At 41.5% G+C, this 11807-nt stretch overlaps 1 protein-coding gene across 1 annotated transcript in view; it reads left to right on the top strand.

Moving 5' to 3' along the window:
• The window catches only part of LOC102205272 (dolichyl-diphosphooligosaccharide--protein glycosyltransferase subunit STT3B-like), a 72996-nt gene that overhangs the window by 50044 nt on the left and 11145 nt on the right, over positions 1–11807 (top strand). Inside the window, exons 6-9 of the mRNA XM_005742956.2 lie at positions 955–1053; positions 1480–1626; positions 4711–4759; positions 5523–5677. Coding sequence (XP_005743013.1) covers positions 955–1053; positions 1480–1626; positions 4711–4759; positions 5523–5677 — 450 coding nt within the window. The remainder of the gene's footprint in view (positions 1–954; positions 1054–1479; positions 1627–4710; positions 4760–5522; positions 5678–11807) is intronic.

Genomic DNA, 11807 nt, shown 5'->3' with positions numbered 1-11807 from the left:
AGCCTGTTGTCTGGTTGTGCCGCTGACTCCCAAGTGTGTAAATCATTTGAACTCTTAAGTCGCTCTTACACTGTCATTCATAATTTAGGCTCAAAAGGCCTTTTTTGTTTCTTTCTTTTTCTTGTGTTCAGCGTCAAGGACTTTTCTGGGTTTGTTTGCAGCTCTTCTAAAATCACAAACGCCATTTTTTCTCAGGCTCCATCTTTCTTTGAATCGCAGACATTCTGTTTCATTTATTCACATTACCAACACATTCCCCAAGTCTCTGGTAATTAGAAACACAGTAGCTGCCACAGATGCATTTGTGCATGTTAAACAGGAACACGTTTTTTTTAAATTAAGATTAATGTGCCAGTTGTAGGTCCTTCTGTCCAGTTCAGGTTTTCTGTATGATGTAAATTGTGTGCTGCCTCATGTGATGAAGTACTTACATCTGTGAGATCTGTACAGTGTTGTTTCTGCAGTGAAAGGTCATTCTGTCATTGTGAACGGCTCAAATGAAAGCCTCTGCTTACCCACTTCTTACCCTGGAAGTTGCCCGGAGCGCACTGATTCTTAATGACACATAAAAAGACGTCGCAAATACCAAGTTTAGTTTCAGAGGAAAAATAAAAAAAGGGGATGCGGTTTGATTAATAGCGGTTTGTTTTCAGCTGTGGTGGTTTGCAGTGCTGTAATGAGTGTTTTGTGCAGCTGCATGGAATTTGTGGAACTGAGTTAAAATAAACTAAAATTATTGTATGATCAGTACAGTGAAGGATTCTGTCAGCAAATGTGGGGCTCAGAGGAACCGGATAGACTTGCATGTCCACGCTGCGCTTGTTAATAGAATCTATTCATCAGTTGGCCAGTGTGCTGACTGGATTAGATTCAGACTGATGTGAGTGAAAGTAAACACATGTAATACAGTTGACTGTGCTCATCTGGTCTTAACTGGTTGTTGTCTTCCTGCAGCCTACAGCACTTTCTACATCATCGGCCTCATCCTGTCCATGCAGATCCCATTTGTGGGCTTTCAGCCAATCAGGACCAGTGAACACATGGCTGCAGCAGGTCAGTAACCAGTCACCTGGGGTAAGGGTGGAAAGTATTGTTGGAAGTTGTTTACTGCAAAGCTATGGAGCAAGTCAGGTTTTCTAACATTCAGCAGAATCATTTTTATACTTGCAAAAAAAATCTGCACTACTCTCATACTTTGTCAAACACTGCACAGTATGCTAAAAGCTAGATTTCTACTGTGAAGGCTGAAGTGTCGATTGAATGCATGTCTTGCCTCTGACGTTTGCTCATTTCCATGGAAGCATTTGCTTTGCGTGCTCTAAAAAAAGATGTAATTATCTGCAGCTTCATTTTTACTTTGTCAGATACAACTTCTCGGTTTGCTTCTCTTCTGGTGACTTTAAACAGTTCTGCATATATTTTCTGGTTGTGTTTATTTCAGATCTTAAACCCAGTCTTGTTTGCACTGTGTCTCTGCAGGTGTGTTTGTGCTGCTACAGGTCTACGCCTTCCTGCAGTACCTAAAGGACAGACTGACCAGGCAGGAGTTCCAGACTCTCTTCTTCTTGGGAGTCTCTCTGGCTGCTGGAGTTGTTTTTCTCTCTGTCATCTATCTGACATACACAGGTTGGTTATCTATTAGAAGGCTGGTTGTTTATTTGACAATGTGTAGCAAAGATAGATAAATATGTGGCGAGAAGCAGAGAAATGACATGCAGTAAAGTTTAATCTAAGTTTTTTGTTTTTTTTAGTGCTGAGAACATCCTATGTTATGTTAACAATTTGGAAATGCAGTCACTCCAGAAAGATTTGATAACATTGATGACCCTGGTCTAAATACTGTATCTTCCTATGGGAACGCTGCCCTGGTGTCACTGATCATGGAGGTTCCACTAACACCACCATGTGTGTCTGAAGGCAGAGCCCTATCCACTTTAATGACACGTGTTCACTTTTACAACAGTCTAAATCCAAACGGTGCCCATTCCTGATGGTCCATTCAACCGTTTGTCCTCACAGGTGTCAATGCAGTCTGTGAACATGGACCTTCTGCTGTCAGGATATACACGTTCCTGTGTAAATGATCATGCAGAGGCCAAAAAATCTCGGAAAATCTGCACGATATTTGGCTCCTGCTTAGTAAAGTATCAAAACACTAATAGTTTCACTTTATTTCCAAATCTTCTGGTTCTTTTTGGTCTTGCACTTGCAGGTTTTTACTTGGATGTGCAGATTTTTGCTCTTTGCCTGGAGAGAGCTGTGACGGTGGTCTCAGTGGGCACTGGGACACAAACTGGACATAGAGACTCATCAGTGTAAAAATTCTTTTAAAGCTTTTGGGTTTTTGCTCAAAAGTGATTTAACTAGCTTTTCCCAAGCTCATGCTTATATGCTGTGCAGTTTTACAACATTTTGCGGTTCGTGCTGGGAGTAGGGGCAGAATGTGTCATGCAGCTGCAGTCTTTGGCACATTTTCCCATAATTCAGTTTTTCAATTCAATTCAGTTTTATTTATATAGCGCCAAATCACAACAACAGTCGCCTCAAGGCGCTTAAATACATAGTGACAGCCTAATACAGTCTTGTTGTGTATTCCTTATGACTGCAGACTGTATACAAAGGGATGGATTTTTACACATACAATCCTATAATTACATAATATTTCTGTTTTCATGGTAAGACATGGTTATTAAGACTTGACAGAAGCTATTCTTGAGTTGGCTAGTCACTCAGTTCCACGTGTGTGCAGCATTTAACATATCTCCAAAGGGTAATGATAAGTCAGAACAGCATGGCGTTAGTCTGGGATTTTTCATGAGCGGTATAAGGAAGTAATGTCCTGTTACACAGTCCATCGCTATTAGGGGAAAAATGATGCTGTGAGAGGAACGACACAAGAACGACTGAGCAAACGTGATGGCAATTTTCATGATGGAGCCTTTACTCTGTCAGAGATAATAGTTCTGCTTTCTACGGATGAACTGTAATCAGCACTAGAATGAAAGCGAATAGGCAGGTCATTCAGCTGAAATGCACTGCGCTGCACAGGTGAGCTTTTCTAAATCACTCTGTTCTGACACATCAGGGCTAAGAAATCTCTCACTATATCATTAGGCTGTCACTCTCCTCTGTGCCGCAGAGTGCTGTTGAAGCGCGTGGCATTACACGGGGAAGTGGCGCTCTTACTTCATGGATCTCAGTTGGTGTGAATGGGATGGACAAAAAAGTAGGAACGCTTGTCAGTTCAGAAGAACCATTAAAAACAACCTCAAATGATCACACAGTTGAAATCAGTCCTCTCAGAGCATTGTAATCTTGTTGAAAGGAGAACCTGACTGCTAGGATGGATTCACTAAGAAAGATGTAATGGACCAAAAACTGCATTGTAGTGTGATTGACTTGGCTTTATGCAGTTCCCCTGAAGGTACTTTTAGTTGCTTCACATGGCTTCACCACATCAGATGGTTTCCAATCCTCTGCAGAGATGTCGTTTTCCAAATCTTAGTTCCACACATTTAGCTTTATAAACTTTGGATGTTATTTCTCTATCAGTCTAGTGAGTGAACATCTGTGTATAACTTTAAATTTAAATTTAAATGTATGCCTCAGTTCTCCAAAGTACTTTGACCTTAGAGTTTGAACAGGACAGATCTTAAATCTTTCGGGAGCCTAAACAAGACAAATACATGTTCTTCAAATGTAACATCTGCCAAAGCCAGCATCATGTTTGTCTGCTTAACAAAAAAGTCTGAACTTTTTTTAAGAAAACAGATGATACTTTACTTTGAATTGTGATCCCAGAAAAGATCGTGGGATCCTTAGATGAAATATTTAAAAGATGTGGACATGACTCTGGAGTGTAGTGGTTTACACGTTCGCCTAACAAGTGAAAGTTTCAGGAGCTGCATCTGGTTTAAAAATCTGTCAAATCACACATGCGGCGCTGCCCTCTGACCCCCACTACAGAGGGAGCAGCAGCTTTCCTTATTAAAATGTCACAGAAATATAATTTATAATTGAATCGTAAATTATAAGTATTTATTCTGGGGTCTTATGTAATCAAAGACACTGTGCAGCTTCTTTATAGTGGGCTTACGCACGTCCTATTATGTTACACATACTGTAAGTTTGATGGATGTGCAGAGACCCATCAACTTGCTGTTCAAACCTTCTTCTTGCAGATGACAGCCAATCAGAAGCCAGGGTTTAAAAAATGGGATGAATGTACAATACATAAGGATTGATTTGACCTGTGATTTTTGCAAGTCTTTGACAAATGTGCTTTATTACTTTGTAGCCGAAATCACCTGAACCTTTAGTGCCATTAGGTCTTCTTTGGATACTGAGTGCAGGCCAGGTAATTATAGCCCTCATCTAAGGTCATTGAGATGCTTCGTGTAAAACAATAGTGCGCTCTGACTGGAATCGGTAAGACAATAGAAGCACCGATCTGTTATCCGCATAGAAAAGGACCACCTGCTGGCTCTCTAACGGCGGTGATTAGTTTCCCTGCTCTCATTTATCATCGCACCGCCCACATCAGAGAGTAATTTCATGATCGATACTTGCAGGAGGAGCGTAGCGGACCAATTAATTGTTCCACCGGTGTGTGACAGAATACACAGATCACTGACCGTCCACAGCCGTGTGTGGCCTGTTTGTTTTGTTGCACTTGTGAATACATATGGATGTTGTGTGTTTCTTTCTCAGGTTACATTGCTCCATGGAGTGGGCGCTTCTACTCCCTCTGGGATACCGGGTAAGTCACCAAAACTCTGCAGTAGCACAGTTACTCATGCTGGGGATGCAGGTACAGCTTTATTCAGTTTACTCCATCTCACAGCATGTGTGTTTTTGTGTTTTTTTTCCTCTCATGCAGAGAGACAAAAGTTGTCACTCAGTTGTAGAAATCACTGCATTTTTCAAGTAGCGTCCTCACCTTTAAGCCAAATGAAATGCATTACAGCAAAGCAAATGCCGTAGCCTTGCCTCCCCCCTCATTCTAGCTCCCAGAATTTTTTATTTATTTATTTATTTTTTTGCCATTGGTGAATCAAGTCAGCACGTCATCCTGCCCCATCATAAAATCCCAACCAGATAATGCTCCCCTTCTCTGCTCCCAGATCAGGGCTTACAGAGAACTGCCAGACTGCAGCATCAGCTGTAAACTGCAAAACTCTCACTGAGTGAATGTGCACATGGGTGTGTGTGTGTATGTGCGGGTGTACGTACATGCCTCAGTAATTTTTTTCAGGGGTTTTTTTTGGAAGGGTGTTAAGTTTTCTGCTGCAGTGCAGTAAAACTAATTGGGTCACGCTCGGACCCAAGATAACTGACATCAGCCAAACCTGATTCTCTCTGCATGAGCTCTCACATGTTCACCATCAACACAGTTGCTTTATTTTAGAGTGAGTCGGGTGGATGTTAACTGTTCTGATTGACAACAGTTCATATAGAGTTCATAGAGACCCCCTTTTTTCACTTCCTTTTATTAACTGTTTTATTTCCTGCGCTCTTCACAGCTATGCTAAGATCCACATTCCAATCATCGCTTCGGTATCAGAGCACCAGCCCACCACCTGGGTGTCCTTCTTCTTTGATCTTCACATCCTCGTCTGCACCTTCCCAGCAGGCCTCTGGTTCTGCATAAAGAACATCAACGATGAACGTGTCTTTGGTAAGAACAGAATAAATTATTTTTTCCCCCTAAAACGTGGAGCACTGCTCATCGCTTGCTCTTAGTGAAATGCTTTTGTGTGTTGGTTTAAAATGACTCTGTCTTCTGTCAGGATTATACAACGTAATTTATTTGAAGTCGATCCTCTATTTTTGTTGCCACTTTTAAAGGAGACATGTGGCTCATTAGCATTAATCTTTCCACAGAAGCACTTAGAACAGACTCCTTTTTCACTTATTCTTGCAAACTTGGTGGCGCATGTGATTGTGTTGATGCTAAAACCACCTGTTAGCCCTGAGTAACAGCTAATCTTGATCTCACCTGGTAATGGTGAGGGTAGGAGCTGTCTGAGCTGGTGTAAAAGTCCAGCATCGAAGCACCAACCAGAAAAGAAATATTGGTGGATCTCTGCTCTTTATTTTTCATCCTCTGTCCGTCGTTACTGTTCTTGAGTCTGTTCAGAGCTCCTCCCGCTACCTAGCTAGCTAGCCTGGCCACCAGCTGTGTAATTGTAAGCTGTGCAGTTATTGTTAGGATCGTTAAAAGGATATGCGGAGAGGTGCAGGAAGAAGACAGCAGAGTATACAGAAGGTGGATGTGCTCGGTAAACTGAGTAAAAGCATGACCAGGAAGCTACAGGATGTCCTCTAAGTTCTGTTGTCTTACGGTGATGTACTGTTGCATATTGCTGCACATGGGTTTTTGATGGTGTTGAGCTACAGAATTTGTACAGTGCTGTGTATACGTTCACTTTCCGGTTACTGTACCTGCTGTTTACAGTGTTGTGTGACCACTGGAGGAAAAATATTTTCCCCTCACAATACACGTAAAGGTAAATGCACCCTTTTCTCTGCAGAGAATGTAAAAGTGTGATTGTGATGTAGTATGCAGAGCAGCAGTCAGTTATCCTCAGAGACGCATTCTTTCATCAGCACACACACACTTTATACATTATGCATAAATGAAAAGTTTGAGGTGAGTCCCATCTTTTTTCAGATTATCTCTAATTTTGCCTTCATGCGTGAGCTGTTTTGTTGAAGATGAACTTCAGAAACATTACAAGGACTGTGCCAAAGCGATAAAGAATAACTATAATAAGGTTCCATTATGCACTGGAGAGCCATCAATGTGTGCAGTGCTGTAACAGATGAGTTTTGATGGCTGGTTGGTAAAATAACCATCAAATCCCTTCTGGAAGCTTTTTAATCTGTTTCTCTTTGAGTCTTTCTGACACTGCAAACAATAAGAAATGCTAATCTGACAAATACATGCTAGCAGAGTGATGCAACTCTTAACAAGGCTGATTTAAGTATTTCAAATGTGGAGGCATTTCATCAAAGTCATTTAGAGAAGATGACTCATGACAAAGAACTTAATATATTAATATCATTTATGTAGCTCAAGTAAACGTAGTCCCTTTTAATAGGCTCATTTAATGTCCATCACCTTTAAATAGGAGCCGTCTTTTGACTTGAGGATGAGCGCTCACCCTAACAACACAGTTGCACAATATTCCTGACCCGAGTGCACCACAGTTTGCCTCCTGCTATTTACTCAGTCGATATCTGCAGGCTCACAAAGTCCAGTGAATGTGTTTTTTTACTTCTGTGGCTTCAGCAGCAAAGTTCTCAGTGAGGAGCAAACACTGTTCTTTACTATTCACACACTGAGATCCAGAGCTGGCAAAAGTGCAGACATTCTGTACTTGAATAAAAGTACGAATACTACTGTTAAAAATACTCCAGTAAAAGCTGAAGTACTTATTCAACTTTTGTACTCAAGTAAAAGTAAAAAAGTACAGGCCTCTAAACAGGAACTTGAGTACAGTCAGGAGTTAAAGTTGATTCAGCAGAGGTGGAATCCTAAAATCAGTTGTATTGGCTCAGTGTGGGGAAAAGAATCACACTCACAATAATGTCTATTGAGAGCTTCAGTAGATTTTCTTAGTGTACAGGCTGTGATCAGCTGACCTGCTGCTCTTTGTGGATTTACACAACTCAATTGAACCAGATGTCAGCAGATGTTTCATGACTTGTCCTGGCTGATGTCCATCCTCTACGCATCCTCTTTGTGTTGGATCAAGGACACGTCTAAAACCTGCAGGACACCGGCACCTAAGTCCTGGAGTTGCCCACCCCTGCTCTACACTGACAGTACGCCGTTTATGCTCTCTGTTTTCTAGATGGTATAAAGGTGGCTGACTCTGACCATAACCACAGTCACTGTGCACCAGCCACACACTGTTCTTTATTTTAAATCCATCACAGTACCGCAAACTAACCTGGTTATCCTTCACTAACCTGCAGAGGATTGTTATGCAACTATTAAATAACACAGTTGGTCTGAAGTGTTGTGGAAGTTTTCCATTATAATAAAGCCTGCAGACAAGCGGTGAGCGGCAGCTAACAATCTTTAATCACAAACAAAGAACAGAAAACCAAGCTTGGTGAAGAGCCTGCATGATCGTGGGGCAAGACGGTCAGCAGAGTCTCCCCTGAGCCCAGCATGGCTCTCAGTTAAATACCTTCTCCAGGAACAAAAGGCAGTACACAGCTGTTTCACACCTTAAGGTTCACACTCCCTTGCTACCTCCCAAAGATGTGGAAGAGACAAAAGATTCTTCCGGTGGAGTTGTCTGCTTCCCCCAACTTCCTTACCAGACCCCCACCATCTGTCTACCTGCACGAGTGTGAGAAGTGCTAAAATTCAGTGGCACCAAGGCATCACACAATAAAATTATGTGATTAATACATAAATAAAAGAAATTCTTATACAGAAGTTAGCTGTGCTGTGAAATACAGCAGCTGGAACTTTGGTTAGCAACTCACATAAAATGTAAGGAGTAGAAAGTAAAAAGAAAAGTAAATACTAACGTAAAGTACAGATACCTGAAAAAGTACTTAAGTACAGTCATGAAGTCTTTGTACTTCATTGCTTCCCACCTCTGTTGAGATCCAGTCAAATGCTCGCGTGCCCCTTCCTGAGATGTTGTTGACAAAGAAGAAAGCTTTCACCGTTGCACTCTGAAGGCTTTCATGTAACTGTCAGTCAGGTGGAATTTGAGCTCTGGATAAATTAATATCACCCCAATCTGTCCCAGGTTTACTCATTGTTATTTTACAATTAAAAGCTCAATAAAACCTGTCACTCTAATGCGGGAACTCTCACTTTGGTAATATAGAGTGCATTACACTGGTGAGCATCAAGCTGCTAGCTGAGCAATAAAAGCACAGATTAAACTGCACCGGGCTTGATGGAGCTTTCAGTCACACCCTCTGCTCTCAGCTGGAGTTGAGATCATTCTTCCCACAGTTGTTCTGCCTTCTGCATTTTGTATGTTGTTCCCCATCAGTTTCTAATGAAATGCCTTCGTTATTAGAAAGAAAGGCACCACCATGCACAGGTATTATGTTAATTAAATCATTTATTATGCAGATCCTTGCTGGATCTATAAAAATACACATTCTGCCTTCTTATTCATCTTTTTCTTTCAGTAGTACTAGCTCACAGCTTACTTAGTTTTGAGACCCTTCGGTTATCAGCCTGCCCTGCTGTGGAGGGAATGGGAGACGTCTGCTTTGTTCCCAAGTCTGATGACATCCGATGGATCAGTCAGAGCTTATTGAGTCGTAACAACTCAGAATGATGACTGCTGTGGCTCATATAGTGACCCATTCCAGAGAGCCAGGGTGGAAAAGCCTGGCGCAAACAATAAGTAAATAAATGTAAAAAAAACTTTGCTGCTAAGCTAGAATGTAAGTGAAGTCTCTGGTCTCTGTCTGCACATGTGGAGTTGTATAGTACAAAACATCAGTGAGACATAATCTATTATCAGATCTAATTCTGGCACCGAGCCTTTTATTTGCTCTCATGTTGTTCTAGGTCTCGTGCATGTCTACATTTTCTCCAAGAACTCAGTCTTTCTCCCACTGTCCAGGTGTGGATGCAACATGGATGAAGCGCCTAAGGGTGTAAAATAATGGGTTGTATGAATGTGGGTTAAAGGGTGAATATAGCTTGTAGTGTGTGGCGCTTTGAGTAGTCCCTATGACTAGAAAACTGCTTTTAGTGCCAGCATTTGCTCAGAGTTGGGCTTTGAGTAAGCAGACCCTGAGGTGAGATTGATTGGATTGTAAACTGTTTTTGGATTTACTCAAACACTGGAGAAACAAAATCAGTTTGCAGTTACAGCAACAAGGGAATCGTAAGTAATCCTGTTTCTTTCTGCCTGTGTATATCAGACATTCTTAGCTTTCAGAGTAACAGAACAGCCTGATCTTCCTCTGTCAGGTGATGAAAACACAGTAACCATGTTCTCTGCACTCCAGCCGCTGTCAGTCTGTATTTAGGATTTAGGAGTTTCATGTTTTGTTTTTGTTTTTTAGCATTATTTATCAGCAAGAAATCATGCTGATGTGTTTATAACTAGCACAGTATCATCATTTCATAGGTACTGGTCATGTGAATGAGTGCAGTGAGTTGAAAAAGCAAAATGATACCTGGTTTAAAAGTGGCGATGTCCTGTTCAGGGCCTCTTTGTTCAGTGAATCTGCTATTTTTAGATTTCTAACTGGTTCCCTTCCCAGCTGAACCTCTGCACTTTGCAGTTTCATCGGCAGCATTTAAAGCTCAAAGAGGAAACTTTAACTCCTGCTTCAGACTGACCACCTCATGTGTTAGGCATCTGCTGGTGATGAGAGCTTGCTCTGCAGCTGTGGCAGTTTCCAGTCAGTTTGGTGTCCAAGCCCGTAATGGAGCCAGGAGAATTCTTGTTTTCTTTGGCATTTAACAGATTCTGTAACCTGAATTTGTTCCCCGGGGTGAGAACATCTGTTCGAGTTCGATCTGATGGCTGAAATGACCTGAGCTGTATTCACTGTATTCACCTCCCTGACTCCTCATCTGCTTCCTCAAAATGAAAACATTCACAGGTTTGACAGCCTGGAGGAGGATCCAGTGCATTAACAGAGCCACAAGTACAAAGGGACTGAACGGTGCTTCCACTCAGTGATCGCCAAATAGCAGCAGCACTCAAAGCTGTCCACACATGCCCGAGAACATCTGGAAGAGAAGATAAATTTTTTTTTTTTTTTTTTTTTTAAATAGACTAGTTCCTATTGGGTGTGTGTGTGTGTGTGTGTGTGTGTGTGTTGTTGCCCTCTTCATGTTCATTTCTTTAGATTGCATCCCATCTCCCTTGTCTCCTTTTCGCTTTCTCATTCTGCATCATTATCTTCTCCTGACATTATTTTGGATTTTAGCACCTCGGTCACTTCTGCTAATTTGGATGCCGACCTGGTTCTAATGAATCTGTGTGCTGTGGTTATTTAATTAGAACTTTCTCATTTCAAAGTACAGTCTACACAACCGTGAGCACTGGATACATTAATGATTAAACAGTTAACACTGGAAACTGATCGTGTCTCCTGTATCAGCATGAATACAGAGCATAGTTTGTGGTCGAGGTAAGAACATTTGCACAAAAGTAGTGTGTAAAATGGTGCAGATGTAGGAAATCCTTTTAATGAAGCTAGAAGGGACACTGAAAGCACAACCCTCTGCCAAGGCCATTCTCCTTTCTTGCAGTTTTAATGTGTAAACTGCATTTGCACCAAAGATTTAATGGCTTCTTGTTTTGCCCACGTTCCACCCCTCCATCAAGGAGATCCAGCCTTGTTAGTTTTTGTGTAAGCTTGCAGACAGAAAAACAAAAGACACTGAACACATTAATTAGCCCTCTGCCTGAGCTCTCGACTTGGCAGAGAACTAATTTATCTCTTTGGATTCATTTATTCTTCTTGTTTGTTCATCGTGTCAACAAACACCTTTCAGAATCCAGCGGGGTCCCAAAGTCTGACAATCCATCCAGGAACCTGAAGTATTTATGCAGAGATGGATACATATAGATATATATATGTATCTATAGATGTATAGAGAGATAGATATACAGGGTGGGCCATTTATATGGATACATCGTAATAACATGGGAATGGTTGGTGATATTAAAGTCCTGTTTGTGGCACATTAGTATATGTGAGGGGGCAAACTCCTCAAGATGGGTGGTGACCATGGTGGTCATTTAGAAGTCGGCCATCTTCAATAGGAAGAGGGTCATGTGACACATCAAACT

Source organism: Pundamilia nyererei, unplaced genomic scaffold (assembly GCF_000239375.1).
Source record: "Pundamilia nyererei isolate P.nyererei 1_Seehausen unplaced genomic scaffold, PunNye1.0 scaffold00125, whole genome shotgun sequence".
NCBI lineage: Eukaryota > Metazoa > Chordata > Actinopteri > Cichliformes > Cichlidae > Pundamilia > Pundamilia nyererei.
The sequence above is the reverse complement of the archived record's forward strand: the minus strand, read 5'-3'. Positions and strand labels throughout refer to the sequence as shown.